The sequence below is a fragment of the Medicago sativa genome, chromosome 7, assembly GCF_051527215.1.
Source record: "Medicago sativa cultivar Bolivia chromosome 7, Bolivia_mono, whole genome shotgun sequence".
In the NCBI taxonomy this organism is placed as follows: Eukaryota; Viridiplantae; Streptophyta; class Magnoliopsida; order Fabales; family Fabaceae; genus Medicago; species Medicago sativa.
The window spans coordinates 36614622-36640167 of record NC_140755.1 but is presented as its reverse complement, the minus strand read 5'-3'; the positions used below and the strand labels follow the sequence as shown (position 1 = coordinate 36640167).

The 25546-nt window shown below is 36.3% G+C and overlaps 2 protein-coding genes and 1 long non-coding RNA gene across 3 annotated transcripts; 2 read left to right on the top strand and 1 right to left on the bottom strand.

Moving 5' to 3' along the window:
- The first annotated feature begins 1168 nt into the window (after positions 1-1168).
- Positions 1169-2455, top strand: LOC146905988 (F-box/kelch-repeat protein At3g23880-like). Its single transcript, XM_085726143.1, has one exon. It carries the CDS (start codon positions 1212-1214, stop codon positions 2451-2453), a length of 1242 nt encoding a protein of 413 aa, XP_085582269.1. The 5' UTR covers positions 1169-1211; the 3' UTR covers positions 2454-2455.
- Positions 2456-6109: 3654 nt separating this feature from the next.
- Positions 6110-7344, bottom strand: LOC146905987 (uncharacterized). The gene is made up of 3 exons (XR_015018736.1): positions 6880-7344; positions 6632-6776; positions 6110-6543 (listed from the first exon to the last, which is right to left on the bottom strand). It is a non-coding gene; the product is annotated as an uncharacterized LOC146905987 (long non-coding RNA).
- A 4028-nt stretch (positions 7345-11372) lies between these two features.
- Positions 11373-12446, top strand: LOC146905986 (uncharacterized). Its single transcript, XM_085728702.1, has 2 exons — positions 11373-11858; positions 12246-12446. The coding sequence occupies exons 1-2, from the start codon at positions 11373-11375 to the stop codon at positions 12444-12446; spliced, it is 687 nt and encodes a 228-aa protein (XP_085584828.1).
- The last annotated feature ends 13100 nt before the right edge of the window (positions 12447-25546 follow it).

Below are 25546 nucleotides of genomic sequence, written 5' to 3'. Positions count from 1 at the left end.
TATTTATAGCCAAAGACATAAAGTAACCAAAATAATCAAGTGCTTGATTCATGCATATCGTAACGGAAAAAAAATTGTACATTAATATTCATCAATTGGTGCATTTGATCTTAGAAACAAAATCGTAGTAATTCAAACCAAATGATTTTATTTTATTGATAACTTTTTTTTTGACAATTTTATTTTATTGGTAACCATATATTTGACATCTACGTACGCACACTATTTTTTGACCAAATATATTTTTATTTAATTTTAATGTGTAACAAAAAAAACTAAAAATGTGTATAAACATATTATGTACCATATCATTCCTTTCATGCTGCATAAACTATGGAAGGCGTTACAAAAATTTAGAGAGTTGTCTCTTCGTATTTAAAAAGAATTGTTGTAATAAAAAAATGAAAAAAATAAAGGAAACGAAAACAAATAAAATTATAAACATATGAGAGAGAGAGAGAGAGAGAGAGAGAGAGAGAGAGAGAGAGAGAGAGAGAGAGAGAGAGAGAGAGAGAGAGAGAGAGAGAAGGTGTGTGTCACAATGAAGATAGAGAGAAAGGATGTGTGCTACGATGAAGATGAAAATGATGACAGACATATTGACTATATAGAGGGGGAAAAAACCTAAGTAAAAGTTAAAAGGATGACATGTATGCTTAAATTTGATTGGTTGGTAATTTTAATCATGAATCATGATTGGCTGATAATTTAAATCATGAATCATGGTCAATTTTTATTGGTTGATAATACATAACATATTCATGATAAGGCTATTAAAATGTTTATAATTTTCATTTTGCTTTTTAATAAATTAATTGAAATAAATTAAATTTGTGTGAATGATGCAAATGACATAAATAGAATGTGAGTAAATATATGGTGATTTGAATCTTTGATCAAGCAATTAATGAGATGAAGCAAGAAAGAGTGCCAAGTGTACTTTTCAAAAAAAAAAATAAGGCAAATATATATAATAGAGATAGAGATAATAGTAGTCAAAACTTGTAACTTACCTTGAGACAAAGTAGGAGGAAAAGTTCATCAGTAAGCAACACATTTTTATTTTTAATAAATACGTGTTTAAAAGGATAGAATAAAAATGACACAAGGGACAACCGGTGTATATCAACAACACAAACAAAAAGCGAGTTAGGGTTTCTTCCTTGAATTTCATTTCGAAGGGTTTCACTTTCAATAACCGCACCGTTCTCATGAATATCCCTTCTCAGCCCAAAGTGGCGGCGCTTCTGGTAATTCTCCATGCCGAACTTATTGTCGAAATCCTAACGTTCCTTGACGTAAAATCTCTTATACGGATGAAGTGTGTATGCAAGTCGTGGAAAACCCTATTCTCTGATCCAATCTTCGTCAAGATGCACCTTAAAAGGCAATCGACACGAATGACACACTTAGCACTTTTCTCAAAAATGTCCAAAGGTTCGGTAGATTGTAGGGCAGTGCCCATCTCTCGTTTGCTGGATAACACCTCGAATTCCATCACCCTGACAGAGAACGATCCTTACTACCTATTCAATTTCAAGAACAGCAGGTGCATGGTTGGTTCGTGCAATGGATTGGTCTGCTTGCAAGGTCGTTCTTCATCAGCTGCATATACCGACCACTCCTTCTCTTTTTGGAACCCTGCCACAAGGACTATATCTGAAAAATTAATGTCTTTTCGCCAATATCGCAATTGCAATCCCCGGGAATTTTTTTTCAAGTTCGTGTTTGGTTATGATAATTTAACGGAAACTTACAAGGTGGTGTGGTTAGGTTTGAAAATTGAGGACAGCCTTGTAACATCCTCAGTAAGAATTTTTAGTTTGGGTGATAATGTTTGGAGAAATATTGATTGTTTCCCTGTGGAATTGGTGTATCATCCTGCATGTTTTACTACGGGGGAGGGTGTTTATTTGAATAATAGTATTAATTGGTTTGTCCGTCACCGATATAATTGTCATTTGAAGAATATCATAATTGAACAATTTGTGATTATCTCGCTTGAGTTGGGGACAGAGACATATACACAGTTGTTGCCACCTCGATGTTGTGATGAAGAGCTACTTGATCGTTCAATACTTCCTCCAGCTCTTTCTATGTTGAACGATTGTCTTTGTTTTTCTTATGATTTCAAGAAAACAAATTATATCATATGGAAAATGAAGGAATTTGGAGTTGAAGAGTCTTGGGTTCAATTTCTTAAAATTAGTTATCTAAATCTTCAAATGGATTATAGGCCTCATGAGTTGGACTACAATTATATTCCCGAAACGATTGTAATTCCATTGTGTGTTTCAGAGAATGGTGATACATTGATATTTGCAATCAATCGTGAAGACCAAGTAATTCACTACAATTGGCGAGATAATAGAGTAAAGAGAATTAAAAGTACCAATCAAATTTGGTGGTTAGAGGCCAAGGGATATGTTGAAAGCTTGGTATCGACTTCATGAAAGTATGTTTTGTTCGATAATTTACTTATTTGAAATTATTTTAGTGTGTGTATAGTGCACAGTGAATTGTGTGATTATTTTCATATCATGGTTTTATTTACTATCCTAATTTTGAGCTTTGTGTATGGTACTATGATATAAATCTCTCATGCCATAATCAATAGTTCAATATCATCCATTTTACAGCATAGCTGAACCAATTCAATTCATATATACACATTGTGATTATTTTCATATGATGGTTATGATTTGATTATATTGTTGAACAATTATCTACTCCCTCTGGTCTCAAATGTAAGAAACTTTTCACTTTTTAGGTTCATTCAATAATTAATGTATGTGGTCTATAATATGGACCAAATACATCAATTATTGAATGAACCTAAAAAGTGAAAAGTTTCTTACATTTGAGACCGGAGGGAGTATTTTATTTTCAATTTTGTTCAATTCCCTCTATGTATAACAAACTTGTTTGTAAGCTTAGCATGAACTATGAACTTTGTATGACAACCATTGTTACAGTGTTGCGCAGCAGGGCGCTATGTGAAACTCCACTAGATTGTGTTCCTTTTTGAGTCTATGTAGACTCGCGAGCCTGACAACCTTGGTAGTAGCCACATGCGTTGAATATACTCATGCACATAAATGCTAGTAATTTATCTGCCTTATGTTTAGGTGACATAAATTAGATAAACCATAGAGCATTGAACATTCAGGTAATCTACAGAGAATAAATTGTAGTGCATATAGCTAAAAAGGAAATATAGAATGGTTATTTAACCATGTCATTTTATGTGTAATAATAACTGTTTGAGGTGCAAAATCACTTTTAAATAAGGTATTAGGTAGTTTTGCTAAGATTTTGATGATTATTGAGTATTGTTTTCTGAGTCTAATTGATTAACCTTAGAGGATTTTGAAATTCGAAAGCAGCAAGTTTTCACCAATAATAACATAATCTAGAGTTACATTAATTGTGTTTTTTAGCCTTTTAATAAACTTTGTTACTTTGGACCAAGCAGGATCAATCAATATAAGCTGAAGCAACCATGTGTTTCATTTGCTCTCCCAATAAAGCAGAGGCACTGACCAAGCTCATACAAAGAGGACTTGATCAATTCTTAATGCTTGCTTATTTATATCAAGCACTGAAGTTGCAGGCTGTTACCTACTGATTATCATTTAATTTTTTTAATTTGGTTGTTGGATAATATATTATATGATGATGACAATATATTTGCATTACATATGTTTCTTGGTACATCCATAGGTTTTTTATTCATACCATTTTGTTAACATAATACATTTTTTCCTAATTTTCTGAGCAGTCGAAAAGTTTGATCATGTGATATGTTTTTTTCTCCTCCACTGAGAGGTAACGACTAAATGCTCAGAAGAGCTAGACTAGCAAAGAATTGATGGTAATTGTACCATTTTGATCTGGATACAGTTAACCTATTTCTGATTCACTTTTTAAAGAAGTTGATAGTCTGAACCATTAAAGACATAAACAAAACAAAAAAAAAAACAAAAACATATCAAAAAGGAACTTGCAGATGAACATGATTAACCAAGACTTGCTTGGAAGCCACTGATGGGTTTGGAAAACGAACCTTCAATTTGATTTTCTTTTGGTGTGAAACTTGATGTTGATAGAGTTTAAAGATAAAATATTGAAAAAAAATCACAAAATATATCTACATGAACACACTGCCACCGCAAAACTGCTTGTATCCATTCCCTAAAGAATTTGGATTAATGTTGTTAAAATTAATTGGTTGTACATGCTTAATTGGTAATTAATATTATTGCTATTTTGATAGGTTGTTTTTTCTCAACTTAACAGATTGTTAACAGAGTTAAGTTGAGGGGAGGTTATTGTATTTTATGAAATAAGAGGGGAGGTATGTGACATTTAAAAAAACCTCAAGGGAGGTTAATGTAATTTTCCCTTAAAAAAATACAATTTGAAACCCACTATAGTTGATTAAGTTGTGTTGACTTTGGACTTTGTAGTGTGTTTTTCTCAAGGTTTCAGGTTCAATTTTATTTATTGCAAGTTTTGGCGGGCTTGTCCATACATAGCTTTGTTCTAATTAAAAAATGACCTCCCCAAGTAAATGTTGGGATTGAACCGCTCAAATTAGTTGATCCGTATGCCGAATACCAATATTTGTCTCACAATATTTTTCTCTTTAGCCTTTTTTTCTTTTTCTCAAAATAATTAATTGTCACTTTAGAATACCAATGCAACATTTATTATTTTTTTCCATTATTATACCCTTATTTATTGAATTTCATTCAACTTAATTACTCCACTAACTACAATTAATAAAGGTGTTTTAGTAAATTATTCTAATTTTACCGTTGAATTCAACACAATTAATCATTTCCTTAATAATCATGCACAAACCTTAAACGACTATTATTTAGAGACTGGGGGAGTACAATTTTTCTAGGAGACCCGTACATAATGACATAATTCCATGCATAGATGAAGATAGATCAGGATGCAACATTGGTTTTATGGCTCTGAGGAGTTAATGAGTGATAATAAGGATGTCAAATTTTATGAAAAAAAAAAATAAAGGTTACATGTTTGATCTTCACTCCCAGCACAATATTAATAATATTGGCTCTTTTTATTGTTACAATTAATATTGGCTGTTAATTTTTTGTTTTCAAAGAATGAGAATTAGATGACGAGACAATATTTTTTTAGGTAGATAGACGAAATGACAAAGTCATCTTAAACTCATACACACAAAGAGGAGGTGCTGGGGTTCGAACCCGACCATGACGTTCGGTCTAACAATTTTGACATTTTTGTCGGTTGAGACAAGTGATTTATTTATTTATTTGCTATATTTATGACAATATATAAAAGGATATATATTATTTTTTTTTTGGGTTTTATTTTTCATTATTTTAGTTATGCTCTGAAAAAGTTTGCTTTTAGGAAATGTTACATCATTGGTGTTATTGAAAAAATATGATTTTTTTATTATATTTATTTTATTGTTGGTAAAATATATACATAATTTGTTACTATTTAAAAGTCATAAGTATCCATACATATAATTTTAATCAAAACTTCATAGAAAACATTATTGTTGGAAAAATATAGTGTAGGAGCTGATGGTAGAGTGGTTACTAGTTAGTAGTATCAGACAAGAGGACACACATTAGAAATTAGCTCATTGTAGGATGAGAGAATATGATATGGTGAAGCCTTCAATATTATTGACATTGCATCTCAAATGCTTGAATACAATTGCACCCATATAAGTCTATCTATAGATGCTTGAAGATTGATCTGTCCAGTGAGGATGGATGAGACGATGGTGGCACTACAAGAATTTTGGTTATTACTGGTGAAAATAATCCCCCAGTAATGCAAAAAATCCCTCAGTAATACGCATTACTGGCGGATTCGAGTCCCTCAGTAATATGAGCGTCAGAAATGTTACTGGCGGAATTTTCCCTCAGTAATGGAGATGTAGTTTTGACAAAGCATTACTGAGGGATTATTCCGCCAGTAATTACTGGCGGATTGCAATCCGCCAGTAATTACTAGCGGAATAATCCCTCAGTAATGCTTTGTCAAAACTACATCCCCATTACTGAGGGAAAATTCCGCCAGTAATGTACTTCTCACTTTTTTTTTTATTCCTTTCCACTTTTTAATTTTAATTAAAGAAAATTAAAAAAAACCATATAATCATTTTTAAATTAAATAAATGAAAAATTAAATTAAAAATAATAAAATAAATGAAGGGGCATGCGATGATGATTCCCAGCAACATGATTTTCTTCTCTTTCTCATTCATCTTCTTATGATGCAAGAATATTGATAAGTACAAAAAACAAAAAAACATGAAACCAAGTCAAGATTTATGGATTTAAATTGTTTGAACTGCCGATGGGATAATTGTATCCCACTTCTTTCGCAAGCGCTCATAAACTCGTGGTAAGCAGCCTCATGGTAGAATTTGTCTTTGGCCAAAGTAGAAAGCATAGAACTTGAAGCCAACAGCGAAAACACAATGAATACGATACTTGCAGTTGTATATAAAGCATCACTGTATGGCTGGAAAAAACGAAAAAGAAGAAAGAAAAAAAAAATCAATCCAAATCCAAAACAGTAGAAAGCAAAGAATTGAGAAAGAGATAATTACATGCGGTTGTTGGGTGTATGGGTGTCCTTCAATCTTGGGAGCAAGCTTGTTGTTGCATTGATGCACAGGAGTTGCTCTAAACGAGACGTGGATTGCAGATCTGGATTTTCTTTCTTCTTTCTTTTCTATTGAAACATTAAAGAATCTAGGAAGGAAAGGAGAAGAAGAAACATTGCATGTCTGAGTTTGAAATGATTAAGAAAATAAATTCAATACATCTAACATTAATAAAAAATATAAGTCTTTACCTTGATGAGAAAAAGAATTGTGTAGAAAAAAGTTGAAGAAATTTAGTAAGATGGTAGAAAATTGTTTTAGAAAGATAATGTTTGTTGTGAATGAGAGATTGAGAGCTGAGAAGGAGTATACATTCGGCAAAAAAAAAATTTAGACTGCATAACATTACTGGCGGATTTGGTTTCAATACTGGCGGACAGGCAACCGACCATTACTGGCGGATAATGGGGACTACTGGCGGATTGTATGCTTTAATTACTGGCGGATTTTATTCGTTACTGACGGAATATTAAATGACAATATTACTGGCGGATACTTTGCATTACTGGCGGACTATTTAATCCGTTATAAAATTACTGACGGATATATAGCCCTCAGTAAAACAAAGTCATGTTGTTTACATTATTGGCGGAATATTTTCGCCAGTAATAATTCGATGGTTCATTATTGACGGATTTATCCGTCAGTAATGTAAGTCATGGAATTATTGAGGGTTTTTTCCGTCAGTAACTTTACTGAGGGTTTTTTTGATGTTATTGAAGGTTTATTCCGCCAGTAATTACTGAGGCTCTAAATCCCCCAGTAATGCAATTTTGAATTGGCTAGTATATTGAGGAATTCTTGTAGTGTGGGATGTACTCCGGTACGGTAGTGATGAGTCATCGCATCGGGACAAAAGGTGTCTGCAGGCACGTTAGCACTCCAACGCTCAAGTAAGTAAGGGAACTGAGAAAGAATGTGTAGAAAGTGTTGTGAAAAGTGAATTGTTGGTCTATATGGCTACAAGGTTACCAAGCTAGAGGGGTGAATAGTGCGTTTGAATTTTTTTTCCAGAGATTTAGTAAGAAATGATTTTAACAAATTGACTATTTGAAATTTGCTTGAACAATCACAATCAATGAATCAACAAATAGCAAATATATGTGGAATAAGATTTTATCTTAGAATTGAGAGATTCACGATACAAATCTTTTTACACAATCAATTATTAACAATCCTTGAACAAGGTACAAAACAATACACAATTTCAAACCAAACCTATGAACAAGAATAATATGCTATCAAATCAAAAAGTACAATGCAAGTGTAATTGAAGAATTGAATAGACTTTGCAATCAATTAATCTAAGCAAATTGTATGAAACCTAACTCAATGAATTAAGTCAATTTTCAATGAAAAACTACTTAGATCAATACTAGCAATTAACCTATCAATTATTCAATTAATCACAAGCAGTATTGAAAAGTAAAAAGGACAGGGAAAGAGAGAGAACACCGGTATTTATAGTAGTTCACCCTATTTCGTCCTCGCTTAGGGCTACGCCTACTCTTCTTGATGAAGTATGTAACGCCCTATTTCTATTAAAGCGATAAAACACGCGAATATAGCAAATATTCAAGAAATAGACGCTACGTCTCAACAAAATAACAACAGTCAATCATACATGCATATATATATATATATATATATATATATATATATATATATATATATAACATATCTCAACAGTCGCAGCGGATATAATCATACATCTCCAAATCAAACAATACATATGCCATGGCCAATCATCAACATCAACATAAAATCCTCCAAAGTCTCAACAATGAGTACATCTCAACATAAATAAAATCCAACAAAAGTAAAGGGACACCGACTCGACCTTATCAGAGCCCTAAACTATAACTCTAAAATGATAGTGGAGGCTAACTCCAGCTATCCAAGCACGCACCGCAAGCGGACTACTCCAGCACAGTGTCTACCCATCCATACAGACAGGTAGGCGGTCAAAACCACTGGAGGTTAGTATTACATCAAACAGTTCAATTCTCAATTATTCTTCATGAACATTTAACCTCCACATCCACATTCATATAACAACCTCAAATCATTGCAAGTATATAATCATTTAGCACACTCATCATCATCATTCATCATTCAATACAACAATCAAGACTCATGCAATGTGATATGCCTAAACTCGACACATACATGCATGTGGTACCAAATCACCTCAAGGTCGTCACCTTCGATGCAACAAAAACATCGTAATCACCTCAATTGGATATAAAATCCACCACCATCAGTCATGAATGCAGGAACATATGACTCGACTACAATGCATATGTTCACACAAACAAATCACCTCACCATCACCAACATTTAGTATATATGCAATCGACAACAATTCACCATCATATATACAATCACCAACAACATCCATAATTCAATCAACATATAGTTGTCACATATATACATCATCAAACACCTCCACATAAATCATATCAACTATCCACTAGGGATTCATAAAGCAATCGGCTCTTAAAAACATTTTCAACAAAGTTCCTGCCTCACCTGCCTCAACATTAGAAATAATTGAGCATTTAAGCCAAAACCAAGTAAACAAGTTCTAATGCCTCAACTAAGTATACCTCTAGGCCACATGTGAGTGCAGTAGAGGATACCTTGGCGTTTCACCGGCCAAATACGACGAATTCATGAAAATCACAAAGTTCGTCTCACTTTATCACTTTTACAAAAGAATGCAATTTTCAAAGCAAAACAAGTTAAAACTTGATGAAACCAATCACAACCATTTTTAGAAATCATATAAACATTATACAACTTTAACCTCACTTTAATTTTCGGAGAAAAACAAGTTTTCGGAAAAATCAACGTTTGGACCGTCTTTCAAAAGTTAAGTGAAAGTTCACAAATTCATGTCCAATTCAACTCAAACGATGTTCCAGTAGGATTAAGTGCATAAAAAGAGGTTTAACAAGTTAAAATAAACATTTTAGAAGGCTCGGATTGGTCCCAAGTGTACGAAACGAAAAATCAAAAGTTGCTAAACTGGGAGCTGCACGCTTAAGCGTCCGCCGCACGCTTAAGTGTCCTAAACACCGTAACTCAGTGTTTGCACGCTTTCAGCACGCTGGCAGCACGCTTGCTGCTCGCTTAAGCGTGGTGAGCACGCTTAAGCGTCCTCCTTCAGACTGTCAAAAATCAGTTACGTGTTCCAACCCATTTTCATCCAAAATCCCCAATTTGATTCTCCCGAACCCCAAAACTTAACCCAAAACGTGTTTATAGGTCATAAATGCTTTAAAACACTTAAACATGCACAAGTTTTGAAATTAAAACATCAACACCACATAATTCATCACTTCACCAAACTTCCACAACTTTCAACAACAACAACAATGCTCATCACCAATTAATCAATTCATGATACCCAATGCATCAATTCATCAACAACACATGTTAAAACAACAACAACAACAACAACATTTGAACATGAATTCATCATCAATCTAACAAGCACAACATTATTCATCATCAATTTCATACAAAAACTCATCATGTTCATATCTACCCATTTTAACATACAAATTCAACAACAACAATCACAATTAACATTCAATTCATGCATATAATCATATCATCATAATTAAGCATGAATTTCTACAACAAAATCCCAATTAACAACTTAAACAAGAATTAGGGATAAACTACAACTATTGATTATGCTTGAATTCTAACCCCCTTACCTTAATTCTTCAAAATCAACACTAAGGCTTCACTTTAGCTCCAATCCTATCTCCAATCCTTGAAGCTTGACCTCCCTCTAGCTTTCTCTAGATCCTTCTCTTAAAACCCTTTTTCTTCTCTCTATCTCTATCTCTTCTCAAATGAAAATGTTGGCAAAAACCCTATTTCCTCTACCAACTAGAGCTTATATAGGTTGAATTCTGCTCTTTACCCAAACAGTATTGCTCAGTCCCAAAGTAAATTACCTATATACCCTTACGCATGTTAACTCACGCCACGCAAGTTAACATGCGTTAGTTATAACGGTAACGCAACTTAAGTTGCGCAGCGTGACTTAAGTTGCGCAGCGTTATTTAAGTTGGTTATCAGCAACACAGCAACACAGAACCTCCATTTTCAACTTTTCAAAAAACGAAAATTTCACCCCCAAATCCAAATTTCACCATTCTTGCGCCATTCAAACCGAATTTCTTCCACAATATCAAGTAAGTGATTATTATACTACTTCTTTGCATTATTTTGGTTGAAATTTTTGAATTTTAGTAGAAAATTAACATTTTTAGGTTTTTAAAAAATTGTCTTGCATGTTAAAGATTATGGTTGCTAGTGATGATTTAACTTAGGAATTGTTGTTTAGATGTTGTTTAGGGTACAATGTGGTAGTTTAGGGTTTTGAAAATGCTAGATTACATAGTTGTTTGAAAAATGCACACTACGTGTTCGGTGAAATGTCTCAATGATAAATTTTTTGCTTTTATTGGATTGTTAATGATGTAATTAGTTAGAGTTATGTTTGTTAATGTTGAGTATAGTTAATTTGACGACAATGTGGTAGTTTATGGATTCAAATGACACTGTCGACAATATAATGTTGTTGTATTGTTAAAGATTACACGTGTGTTGTTGTCGAAATTATGTGAAAATGTGTTAAATATTTTTTGATTTTTGTGCAGATATGTCTGAGCAGGAGAGGCCTAATAGGCTTAGGTTAGGGAGGATGGCCCCTACTAGTAGTGCACGTAGAGAGAAGCAAGCACTACATCCTCCGGAGGGTCGAGGTCGAGGGAGAGTGGGGGCCACGAGTCTTGCTACTGTTGATGTTGCAGGGGGATCGACGTCACAGACAGGTGCATCCCAGATTATGGACCCCCCACAGTATCAACATCAGTTTGAGGAGCTGGCTTATCAGGATCAGCATTATCAGGAGCAGGCTGGATTTCAGCCGGGTTACCACTATCAGGAGGGGTATGAGTATCACCCTCAGTTTCACGAGGGGTATCAGCATGAGCATCAGTTTGTCGACCCTCCTCAGCAACAGCAGCATCCTGAGCAGCCTCCTCAGCAGCAGGATCCTGAGCAGCAGCAGGCAGAGCCTGTTATGGAGGACGAGGATGGGGGCTTTCCAGGGGGCCTTACGAGTTGTCACTTTTACCAGACTTCAGTAAACACGTGGCATGCAAGCTTTGGAACGATAAATCCGTAAGTATAAATTGCTTTATTTAATTTAATGATATGTTACTATTTCACTATTATGTGAAGTTTATTTTACTTATAATATGTTATGTTTATTTAATTTAAGTATAACTACGTAGAATACATCATTTTTACATATTTAAGTATAATTGATTTATTTTTAACGTAGAATATATATAGTTTATTATTATGTCAAAGTTTATCTTACGTAGAATATATATATAGTTTATTATTTCATATTTTTTTTACGTAGAATATTTATAGTTTTTTATTTCATGTTTTTTTTACGTAGAATATTTATAGTTTATTATTTCATGTTTATTTTACATATTTAATTATTTTTTATGTATTTCAGTTGCAAGTTCATCGTAAGATGAAAGGCATCTCGCACGGGAGGAAACTGAAGCTTTCTTCCTTGTCCCTTCCATTGCCTGTAGATGCTAACCCTTGGTTCTGGGAACCTATTGATAGATCGGGTCTAAGGCCCCTCCTTCTAACTGGGTTCGACAACATCTCCCACGAATTAGTGTGTGCCATGGCTGAGAGATGGCATTAGGAGACCAGCAGCTTCCATCTGCCTGTTGGGGAGATGACCATCACACTGGATGACGTTACTTGTCTCCTAGGCATCCCCGTCGCTGGACAGCTCATTGATGATGAGGAGTTATATCATGACGCAACTATGGATATGCTGGTGACCCACCTGTTGTTTCTGGTGGAGGCGGTTGGGTATGTGACTGATTTTGGTGCATCTGTCTTTTACACGGCCCTGAAAGACCAGTATGACCACCTGTTGAACAGGTGTAACCATTTGCTGGGGGAGGATTTATCAGAGGAGGAGGAGCAAGAGCTGAGTCGTATTAGGCCCGCCTGTGTGAAGGCGTTTTTGTTGCTCTTGCTTGGCTACACCCTTTTTGCCGGCAAGAACAGCAAAACCATTAGTCTGCTGTGGATGCTTGCCATTCGGGATTTGGCTAAAATAGGCACGTGGTCATGGGGCGCGATGGGACTTGCTTTCTTGTATGAGCAGCTGAATCTTACCTCAGACGCAAATGTTGGCTCAGTTGGTGGTTACATGAGCTTGCTTGTGGTAATATATTTTTTCCTCTTTTTTTAAGTTAAACATAAATGTATAGTTGCTTGTATGACATGTATATATTTTGTCTCTTTGTGTTTGCAGGGATGGGTTATAGCTCACTTCAGGCATGTGGTTCCGAGGTCCAGATATGTAGATTACGACCGGGAGGACCCGTATGTGGGTAGATGGAAACCTCAAAGGGGGTTTGCTGATGTTGACCACTTCAAAGGCTTGTTGGACTTGATGGAGCATTGTCATGTCACCTGGAGGCCGTACGAGCACCGACAAGACGTGACGCCTTTTCATGACGTGTGCTGGTACTCCGGATGGATCATGGCAGGCGGTCGGAGGATGGTGCGTCATTTGCCGGACCGGGTGCTGAGGTAGTACGGACATGTTCAGAAGGTTCCCCGACCTCCTACTGATGTTATGCCTCTTGCCCCAGCAGATGTGGCTGCTGCCTTCTTGGAGTTTGCTCTGCATGTCGTTCCCCACCAGCAGAGTGGTCGCCAGGTCCCGGACGACGAGCCTTGGAAGCATTCGGATAGGTACTTTAGGTGGTTCTACCGTGTGTCCCATCCTCTCATCGTCAACCCAGCTCCAGAGCCTGATATTGTCATGCCGAGACCTGTCTACCAGGATATTCTTGTTGACCTGGAGTGGGCCAGACATCCTCTCGATCCATTGCAGGTCATCAGCAGCATGAGAGAGAGAGAGTGGAGCATGCGATGGGGATTCCGGAGGTGGTTTCTAATCCACTCTTCTTTGGCATTTTGGAGGGCCTACGTACCGACTATAGCGTGTTTGAGCAGCAGCCGGTTCCGAGGAGGAGGTCTAGGAGTCCACAGGAGGACCAGTAGTGTCTTATTTTAGAACTACATTTTATGACTTTTTCGATATTTGTAGTATTTTCTCGACTTTTTGGTATTCACATTTACCTGGTTGTATGATATTTACATTTGCGCGGTTGCGCCTCTTTATGACATTTGCGTTAATTTTCGTTAAAATTGCATTTCTAAATTATTATTGAATGAATGCATGTTCTCTATATTGAGTTTTGGTTGAATCAATGAATACATGTACTGTAAACAGGGAATGAAGGAACAAGACAGTAGCTAAGCTAGTGCCACTGCCATTCTGTTCTGGTGCCGCTGCCAGTCTGATCTGCTGCGAGCAGTGCACCAGCAGTAGCGTGAGTTAAGTTGCGTTAGTGTTAATACTAGCGTGAGTTAAGTTGCGCTAGTGTTAATACTAGCGTGAGTTAAGTCACACTACAAATTCTAGGCATGGCCTCAGTAACGTGACTAAAGACACGCTACGTGACTTAAGTCACGTGATATTTTGCACTAGCATAAGTTAAGTCACGTTACGTGACTTAAGTTACGTACATTTTGTACTGGCGCATGTTAAGTTGCGTAGGGGTATATTAGTAATTTACTTTGGGAATGAGCAGAACGGTTTGGGTAAAGAGCAGGATTCATATAGGTTCTATCTAATTGGGCTCAACTCACAACACCTTAATAGGCCTAACCCATTTCTATTCTAACAAAAATGTTACTACTCACTTAACGGTAAAAATGTAATACTAACTGTCACTTACCGGTAAATTAAAATAAATTACTACAACTCCCTAGCACTTAGTAAAATAACAACTCTCACTAAGCACTAAAAATAATCCTCATCAAAATTACAAAATTACCCTTACTCTCAAAATGACCAAAATGCCCCTAAGTCCAAAATGACTAAAATACCCTTCTAACACCGAATTCTACAATTCCAGACCAAAAATACACACAGAGGCAAATAATCACATAAGAGCACATATAACACACATAAATAAATAATAAAATAAATCTAGCCAAAATCGGGCTGTTACAACTCTCCCCCACTAAAAAGAATTGTTGCCCTTGAAAATTACCTGAAGGGAACAACTCTGGATACGCAACCCTCATCCTACTCTCCGATTCCCAAGTGGCACTCTCACCAGTTGGTCCAACCCAAATCACTTTAACCAAAACGATCTCTTTGCCACGCAAACGCTTCACTTCTCGATCCTGAATCCTAACTGGCCAAGTCTCAACGGTCAAATTATCTCTTACTTCCAAATCATCCACTTGAATCACATGGGACGCATCATACACATACTTCCGCAACTGAGACACATGAAACACATTATGAAGATTCGACAAAGATGGCGGTAACGCAATCCGTTACGCTACGGCCCCAACCTTCTCAACAATCTCAAACGGTCCAACAAAACGAGGAGTCAACTTCTGACACTTCAAAGCACGACCGACACCGGTTACAGGATTCACTCTCAAAAACATACGATCACCAACCTTAAACTCAATGTCCTTCATCCTCTTATCATGATAACTCTTCTGTCTACTCTGAGATGCTTTCATCTTCTCTTGAATCATCTTAACCTTTTCCGTAGTCTCTTGCACAACTTTCGGTCCTAACAAATGTTCTTCCTCCTCTTGTCATGATAACTCTTCTGTCTACTCTGATATGCTTTCATCTTCTCTTGAATCATCTTAACCTTTTTTGTAGTCTCTTGCACAACTTCCGGTCCTAACAAAGCACTTTCACCTGACTCATACCAACACAAAGGAGTTCTACACCTTCTACCATACAAAGCCTCAAACGGTGCCATACCAATACTAGAATGAAAACTGTTGTTGTAAGTAAATTCAATCAACGGTAAACATTCGACCCAACTGACACCTTGCTCCAACACACAAGCTCTCAACAAATCTTCCAAACTTTGAATAGTCCTCTCCGTCTAACCATCAGTCTTGGGATGATAAGCAGAACTCAACCTCAACTTAGTTCCCAAAGCAACTTGCAAACTCTCCCAAAACTTAGAAGTAAACCTCGGATCCCGATCCGACACAATACTAGAAGGAATCCCATGCAATCTAACAATCTTCTCAACGTAGATCTCAGCCAACTTCGCCACAGACATATCGGTCTTGATAGGAACAAAATGTGCCGACTTCGTCAACCGATCAACAATCATCCAAATTGAATCAAAACCCTTCACAGTCTTCGGCAAAGCTCCGACAAAATCCATAGAGATACTATCCCACTTCCACTCTGGCACAAACAACGGTTGCATCAAACCCAACGGTTTCTGATGTTTAATCTTAGACTTCTGACAAACCAAACAAGCATACACAAATTCCGCAATCTCTTTCTTCATTCCAAGCCACCAAAACAACCTCTTCAAATCCTGATACATCTTAGTCGCTCCTGGATGAATACTTAAACTACTTCTATGACCTTCTTCCAAAATACTTCTCTTAAGCTCAACAACATCTGGTACACAAACACGATTATGAAACATCAAAACACTGTTTTCACCCAACCTGAAGTCTCCACCCTTACCTTGGATAACCAACACCACTCGATCTACAAGTTCCAAATCTTTCTTCTGTCCATTCTTAATTTCTTCCAAAATATTACTCATCAGCTTCAACATTCTCAACCTCACACCCTCCGGTGTCAACTCACTAACCAAACTCAAATCTCAAAACTGCTCAATCAACTCCAACTTTTTAACCATCAAAGCAGACATATGCAACGACTTCCTACGCAAAGCATCAGCAACAACATTCGCCTTCCCAGGATGATAACTCAACTGAAAATCGAAATCCTTAAGAAACTCAAACCATCTCCTCTGCCTCATATTCAACTCCTTCTGGTCAAACAAATACTTCAAACTCTTATGATCACTGAACACTTCAAACTTATAACCATACATATAATGCCTCCAAATCTTCAACACATACACAACGCCCTCCAATTCCAAATCGTGAGTCGGATAATTCTTCTCATGCACTTTCAACTGTCTTGAAGCATAAGCTACAACCTGACGATTTTGCATAAGCACACCACCAAGACCCATCTTAGAAGCATCACAATACACAACAAATGATTCCTTCGGATTTGGCAAAATCAACACTGGAGCTGAAGTCAACCTCTTCTTCAACTCTTGGAAACTCTTCTCACACTTAGCATCCCAAACATAAGCTTGCCCTTTCTGAGTCAACTGCGTCAATGGTAACGCCAACTTAGAGAATCCCTCAATGAACCTCCGATAATAACCTGCCAACCCAAGAAAGCTTCTAACTTCAAAAACAGACTTAGGTGATTCCCACTGCATCGACCTTCGACGGATCCACGACAATACCTTCTTTCACTACACGATCTCAAGATTATGTGGGATACCACTTATGTAGTTGAAAAGTTAATGGAACCTTTCCATTTACCCCGAAACGCCATGTGTCCCTTGATATCTTTTCATCTTCATTTTGACAGTCTTCCCACTTTTCTCATCGTTATGACAACTCTATCTTGTGGATCGGTTTCCCTCGAGACCCTCAGCTTTTCCACTAAGTCAAGAAAACTACCACTTTTTTCTTACCATGTGGCGGTTATCATGCAAAGACCACGACGAACCTAACTCCCAACTGTTTCTGTCGCCTATAAAGATTGGGCCTTTCGTCTTTTCCTCAATCCCTCTTCTAATTCTAGGTAGAAAAAATTCACATTTTCTTCCCCCGTCTCAAAGACAAACAACTTTCGTGATGATGGACTGACTTCTAGAAGATGTTTTGCTTATTATCATCAAAAAAGTAGCTGCCTATGGAACTCAGAACCTTTTGAGATTCCAAGCCACTTCTGTTTACCACAAAAAACTCACCGACAAAAAGTCAGTGCTTAGGGCTCTTCCAAGAGACTGTTTGTGGTACATCTCTAACGATTGGCCCTGCGTGCAAAAACGCAAGTTCATGCAACAACTTTCTCGTAGTGGACATGAGGCATATTGCGTGGTGGTTACGACCATATTGCTTCATGGTGAGCGCCCCAATCTGGAAGAAATAAAGTTAATCCTTCAAAATGCAGTCTCTCGAGGGTCTGATAGCGCTTAATACCTTGACCTGATGTTGAAGGTGTTGGCTAAAGATGGTTTCTCACTGAGTAAAAGGGCCATCATGAATGTTGAAGGTCCTCCTTCCATTTGGGGACTTCATTGGTCAAGGTATTTACTCCCTGAGTTGGAGTATAGGCTCATCTGTACCTCCAACGGGACTTGTAAGGGATATGAGAGGAAACCTAACATCTTTTGGCCCCTTCCCGAGACAGATGACGAGTATTCAATGACAGATATCTGTCTTTCTTGTCGTTTTGACGTTGAACTTGCTTGGTTCCTTATTCATTTTCGTTTCATCAAAGGACGCAAGATTTTAGGCTTACCACTTGAGAGACAGAAAGTAGCTTTTGTAACTAAAGTGTTGAATTGATTTCAATGGTTGTACCCATATCTCGACATTGTATTTTGGCCCGTTAGTTGGCTTTAACTTAATGGAAATGCCATTTTAATTTCTCTTCTGCTTTTTATTGCATTGCTCGACAATATTTCCCGAGTTAGGAAATTGCCTCTTGGCATTAACTTGATATTGATTATAACGCCAAGTTTTATGTTTCTCGTCGGAACTACTCTTGTGCTATTTTGACTTCCTGCAATATAGGCCTGTATTTTTTCAAATACTTACCATTTATTCAGAATATTCTTTTGTAGGAAGCCAATTCTTCTATTTCATAAGCACCATTTAAAAATACTTGTATAACGTCAAATGGTCTTTCCCAATTCGGTGACCATTTACCTAAGACTTTATCTTTTTTGTCCATAGGCAAAAGTACTTTCCAATCCAAATCTCCATTATTGAAATATTTTGATTTTACCTTTGTATTATAGGCTTTTGCAACACGTTCATTTTGTCTCAAAAGCACGTCTAATGCCGTAAGCCTTTCTTCATCTACATCAACCAACTCATCCAACATCATGTTGAACAAGTGACTTCAAACACACAAGAGGGGGGTGAATTGTGATCTTTAAGAAGTTTATAAAATAAGCACTAAAAAAATATTTTAACCAAAGTAGATAAAAGTGCTTATAGAAGTTTTTAATAAATACGAAAAATAAAGATGTTAAGGTAAAATAAATAACAACAAAAATAAAAGAGATGAAGAGAAGAGAGAAAGACACAAGAAATTTATACTAGTTCGGCCTAAAACAACAAGGCCTAGTCTAGTCCCCAAGGAAAAGCCCCTTGAGATTTTCACTGCTCAAGCTTTTAATTAGGATAAGCCGGTAACCTTTACAAATAACGAGCACTCTCCAAACAAAACAATCCTTTGTAGAAGAGTCTCTAAAACCAAGAGATATCACCTCTCTTGAAACCTTGGGATCGCACCCAATACAAATAAGAGTTACAATAATTAAATAATACACCAAATGTGTAGATATAACAAATTGAAGCACAAGTACTACAACTCAACTATGTAGTATAAAATAGCTCTCAATAAAATAAATTAGCAAGTGTAAAAATAATGAGAGTGATGAATAATATTTTTAACAATGTTTAGTGCAGATATGAGTTGTTAAAAAAGTGATAGCACGAGGCACCTATTTATATGAAAATGGTAATGAGGTTCTTGAAGGAAAAAATAGTCGTTGAACAAAATTTGTAAAGCCATTAAATAAATTTGCCAACGGTCACCAAAAGTTTTAATGCCAACGGATATAAAACAAAGTCAATCATGGTTAGAAAAAAAGACACGTTAAGGCATTAAATAACTCATAATGGATTATGTCAAAACTCATAGTTGATTATCTCATTGATATGGTAAAGATACATAAAACTATTTTAATGTGGAGCCATATCATAATCAACTATATGATTTTCCTCAATCAATTATGGACCAAAAGAAAAACGTCCAGGAGCATTTTCTTTTGTATAATTAAATTATGATTTTATTTAAAATGATGCTCAAAATATTTTTAATGTCAAAATCATTTATGCAATTTCCAAAATTAATTATGATTTTTCATGCAAAAATATTTTCATGTAAAATTATTTTATATGAGTAAAAACATTGTGAGTGTGTGATTTATTTTCTTGAGAGCTTTTTAACCACTTACAATAAAGTCCTAATATAAATAAAAATAAAACTCAAGACTTGAAAGCTTGAATCTTCTTTTCCGCTTTTTGCATCTTTGTTCTTCTAGGACTTATTTTGTCAATCATCAAAACCATAGTATTCCTGTCAAGGCATATATTCACACATCATTCTCCAATATTAATCTGTCGGAATTTCCATTTATCTTTGTACTCTGGCTAATTGTACATAGATTTCCACTGGTAAAACTGCGTCATGACCAAAAGCCAAACAAAATGGTGTAGAGTTTGTTGAATCTTTTGGGGATGTTTGACAAGCCCAAAGAATTTGGTTTAAAGTTTTATGCCAATTTTTTGGTTGAGCATGCGTATGCTTCATTACCAAATCGATGATATTTTATTGGCAGCTTCAATTTGACCATTTGCGTGAGTGTAGTATGATGTCAAACTAAGTAACTTGAAACCTGTTTGAATGGCAAACTCAGCCATTTTTTGACCAATAAAGACTGATCCCTTGTCCGTAGTGATAGTTTCAGGAATTCCAAATCTATAAAGAATATAATTTTGAATGAAACTAATCACAATCTCCTGGCTAACCCTGGACAAAGGAATGGATTCGATCCATTTTGTGAACTATTATATTCCAACTAGAATAAAATGAAGTAGGATGAATTTCACCAATTATGTCCAAATCCCAACCTTTAAACGGACGAGGATTTACTATGGAGTGTAATTCACTTGCAGGTACAAGTTTAATTCCCGCATGTTTTTGGCACCCTTTTGCAATCTCAATGCAGTCTTTCAACATGGATGGCCAATACAAGCATTTTCGAAATATTAATCATTTCATTTTGTGACCTGCTTGATGAGAACCACAAGCTCCACCATACTTTTATGTAACTTTGAATCATGTCACAAGTTTGAACCCAATTGTCGCGTGATTTTTCGGAGATCAAGGCTATTTGGTTAGCGTTTGACCCACTAATTTATTTCATGACTGAACAGTTAATTTTTTTAAGAAAAGGGGGAAAAAGTTCAAACTACCCCATTTTGAAAAGATTTAGGGTTCGGGGGTTAGTTACATAAAGGGAAGGTGTTAGCACCCCTTATGTCCATAGTACTCTACGGGAACCTCTTGATTTTATTTAATTTTGTGCTATAAACTTGCTTGCTTGTGAAAAAGAATTAAAGTGATGGTTTAAAAGAAAAAGAAAGTGAGACCTAATTTATCTACATTTTTTATTGATTTGGAAAGACAAATGTCCTTTGCCTATGTACCCGTGAGGGATCAAAATCACGTAGTTCGTGATAGAAATTGACGTTTGATTGGTTTTGTGTTTTTTATTAGTTTTGAAAAAGTTTTTAAAATAAAAAGCCAAGTGGCAAATAAGAATTGATTTGTATTTTTTATATTGAAGGAGAATAGACTTGAAGTAGAATTAAAATTGATTTGAAATTTGATTAAGAAAGAAAATAAAAAGAACGATCACTTGATTGAAAATCAAGGTTTAATTATGAAAATATTTTTGTGATTTTTGTCATTTGAATGTTTTTATTATTTTTAGTGTTTTTTTTTGTTATTTTGAATGTTTTTTGTTTTTTGTTATTTTGTGTGTTTTTTGTTGTTTTGAGTGTTTTTTGTTATTTTGAATGATAAATAAAACCTAAAACTAAAGCATGAGAATTTCATAGTGAGGTTGGATCACCACAAAATCTCTTAACCTAATCTAATTTTTTTGCATTTTTTGTATAAAATAAGAGCAAAAATAAAAATTAAATACCTTGAAACCAAAAGGGACAGAAAGGAGTAGAAAAAGAAGAAAGACTCGTCAACACAAGTCGAAGGAGGGAGAAGAGAGGAAAAGCACAGGAAGCATCAACTGTGAATTTCGGGGTCCGGAATACATTGTGTGAGCTCTCTATTTATAGAGAAAATTCACAACTAGTAAGTGAGAAACTTTGGGAACAAGTAATTCATCTAGTACAAAAATATCCCAATTGTGTACCAAAATATATCATGTTGAGTACAAAAATATATTATTCAGTACATAAATATGTTATTCAGTACATAAATATATATTATTGAGTATCAAAATATATTTCAGATCAAACACTAAAATATATCAGATTGCCTACCAAAATATTTCGGATTGTGTTCCAAAATATTCTAGATTGCATTCTAAAATAATTTAGCAAAACTTGGGGACCAAGAAAGCACTTTTTAATAATGACAAAATTAATTATTTAACTTATCATTTCCAAATAAAAAAATTTCTAGTGCTTACTTCGTTCACACAATTATGTACCCCCATTAATTAAAGACACACCCCCACTATATAATCTTAGGTCAAAAATTGGGGTATGACAGATGCCCCTATTTAAGTTTTTTCGTCCGGAGATTTGAAGATGGAATCTTTGATTTGACGGACCAAAGAGACTTAAATACAAAGTACACCAATATTGGACCTAAGATGATATGAAATGCTCGTCATGCAAGTATGAATGCAGGACGACAAAATTGATTTGATTGGAATGGAAACAACAAATGGGATACCCAAGTTCATTAAAGAAAGGGATCTGATTGCGCTGGGGAAATGTAGTTTCACTGGGGAAGAGATTGTCTACTACCGGATCGGTTCGGGACGATAGCTTAATGAAGACAACACTCTTAGCGACATCTCTAGAACAGCTAACGTTGGGGATGACACTTTTGAATTTGAAATTGATTGGCAACGTCTCTAGAACAGATAAACTGGGGACGACACCATTGAAATTGAAATTGATTGGCGACGTCTCTAGAACAGATAAACTGGGGACGACACCATTGAAATTGAAATTGAAATAGAAATTGATTAATGACATCACTAGAACAGCTAACGCTGGGGATGACACTCTTGAAATTGAAATTGAAATTGATTGGCGACGTCTCTAGAACAGATAAACTGGGGACGACATAATTGAAACTGAAATTGAAATAGAAATTGATTAGTGACATCACTAGAAGAGCTAACTCTAGGGATGACACTTTTGAAATTGAAATTGATTGATCAGTGACATCACTGTAACAGCTAAGCTGGGGATGACACTTTTGATATTCCGTAATCCGATAAACCGGGGAATTGAAACACTTGATATTTCGTAGTCCGATAAACCGGGAAATGACACACTTGATATTCCGTAATCCGATATACCGGGGAACAACGCATTTGAGATTCCGTAATCCCATAAACCGGGGAATGACATACTTCACATTCCGTAAGCAGATAGACCGTGGAATAAAATTCTTGATATTCCGTAATCCGAAAAACCAGGGAAAGACATACTTGACATTCCGTAATTCAATAGACCGGGGAATGACACATTTGACATTCCATAATCTGACAAAGCGGGGAATTGAAACACTTGACATTTCGTAATCCGACAAAGCGGGGATTGAAACACTTGAAATTCCGTAATCCGACAAAGCAGGGAATTGAAACACTTGAAATTCCATAATCCGACAAAGCGCGGAATTGAAACACTGGAAATTCCGTAATCCGACAAAGCGGGGAATTGAAACACTTGAAATTTTGTAGTCTAGCAAAGCGGGGAATTGAAACACTTGATAAGATAAAGGTTGAGTGAGGACCTACCTGAAAGGATATAGCCAAATAAGACTTTGAGTGACTGATGCAACCATGTATGAATGATATGGTGTATATGTTGTGTATGAATATGTGAAAGTATTGATGTATGAATGTATGAACATATGAATGCATGAATGTATGGACGTAACTTGTGTGACCGTATAAAACTGTATAGGACAGGTGACTCGATGGAATGATACAAGACAGGTAAGATGAGAGGCGGACTGACATCGCAGTACAAACACTCGGCAAACTTCCTTGGAGATGATATTATTGTGAACAAATTGAGCCGTTGATGGGGTCAAGTCAGGCAGAAGGAAGCAACTGGCACCTCCTGGGGATAATGCCCATTTTTGACCAAAAGTCTGGAAGAAGTCGCCATTTGTAAACCGGCGCAGAGTGTCTTTCCACGGGTATGCTTCAACAGTCATATTTTTTTGTTTTTTTTCTTCTTTTGAAAATCCCTAACTTTTGTCTGGACCGCCCTTTCGAGTTTCCAGTCCACCGGGAATATATTACTTTTTTGTTCCCCTAATTTTTGCCTGGACCGCCCTTTCGGGTTTTCGGTCCACTGGGACTGTATTCCTTTTTTTATGCACCTAATTTTTGTCTGGACCGCCCTTTCGGGTTTTCAGTCCACCAGGGCGCTCTCTATTGCCTAAGCCGCCCTTTCGGGTTTTCAACTTAGCGAGCTTTTGTTTTTTTTTGTATTCATGGACTGTGACAGCATCTTGTTCAAAGCAGAGGTCCTCTCCACAATGCTTAGCCACGTTTCTCTTCCGGAGTGTAACCGTTCTCGCGGCGGGTTGATGTACGCTTCACCTACTCACGAGTTCAAAGAGTGTGTTTGTTGTTCACACTTTTCAAAAGATGTAAAAAATGTTTTGTATTTTGAAAATTTTTGCTTTAAATATTGCCATAAAAAGTAGAAGAAATTTTGGGAATAGAACAAATGAGAATTCCAAGTAAATGGGCATAGGCTCAAATTTTGTTAATGGAGTGGTGACCTGCCAATGGCGTGGCTCCACGGATCTTTGAAAATTTTGGAAAATGGTAAATATAATGGAAGGTACATTGAACACAATAACCGTTTATACTCGCTGACAACTTTGAATGCCCCTGTTCCGAGTCTTTGATTTGCAGATGATTCGAATCGGAGGTCTTTTGATAACTGGATGCCCCAAGTGGATTGTGCCTGACTGATGCAGTTACTTTGTCATGATCCTTAACTTTTGCATAGATCGCCCTTTTCGGGTTTCAACATATCAGGATAATCATTTTTGTTCATGTCTCTAATTTTTGCCTGGACCGCACTTTCGGGTTTTCAGTCCACCGAGACGCTCATTTTTGCCTAAGCCACCTTTTCAGGTTTGCAACTTATCGAGCTTTTATTTTTTTGACAAAGTATTTCTTGACTGCACTGGTATTTACAGGACGTGCAGGTTTGTCACCATCCATAGTCGTAAGAATCATTGCACGAGGGCCTTCATAGTTAAGCGTCGACTTTCCCCTGCAGTCTGGTTGATATTCACGAGGACAGACTTTCTTGTTGGAAGTTTGTTTCAACCTCTTTTGACATAGTTGTACAGGGTTGTCATGCATTTAAATTCAATGAAACTTGAATTTCAGCAGAACTCCTATTAATGGGACTTCGACCTCCATGGGAAGCACGACCTTCATGTTGTATACTGAAGGAGGGAGGGGGGTTGCCCTTGTTGAAATGCGTACTGAAGTACGATACCCATGCAAGGCAATGGTAACATCTCATGTCGATCTTTGTAAGTGACTGTCATATTTTGGACAATCTTTTTGTTATTTTGTTTGCAGCTTCGACGGCTAGATGCCCCAGTAGGCGAGAGACCTCATCGAAAGTCTCTTCAATCTCTTCTTTAGCTTCGGATACAAGGAACTCAAAGTTGGAAGAGAGTACATGGTTAATGTGTTCAACGGGTTTATTAATGCATGATTTGATTATTGATTTTGA

Excerpts from the sequence above, each read along its gene's own strand:
- LOC146905988 (XM_085726143.1), top strand. The coding sequence starts at position 1,212 with ATGAATATCCCTTCTCAGCCCAAAGTGGCGGCGCTTCTGGTAATTCTC.
- LOC146905986 (XM_085728702.1), top strand. The coding sequence starts at position 11,373 with ATGTCTGAGCAGGAGAGGCCTAATAGGCTTAGGTTAGGGAGGATGGCC. Across the intron at positions 11,859-12,245 it reads GTCACTTTTACCAGACTTCA|TTGCAAGTTCATCGTAAGAT; the intron begins GTAAACACGTGG and ends TATGTATTTCAG.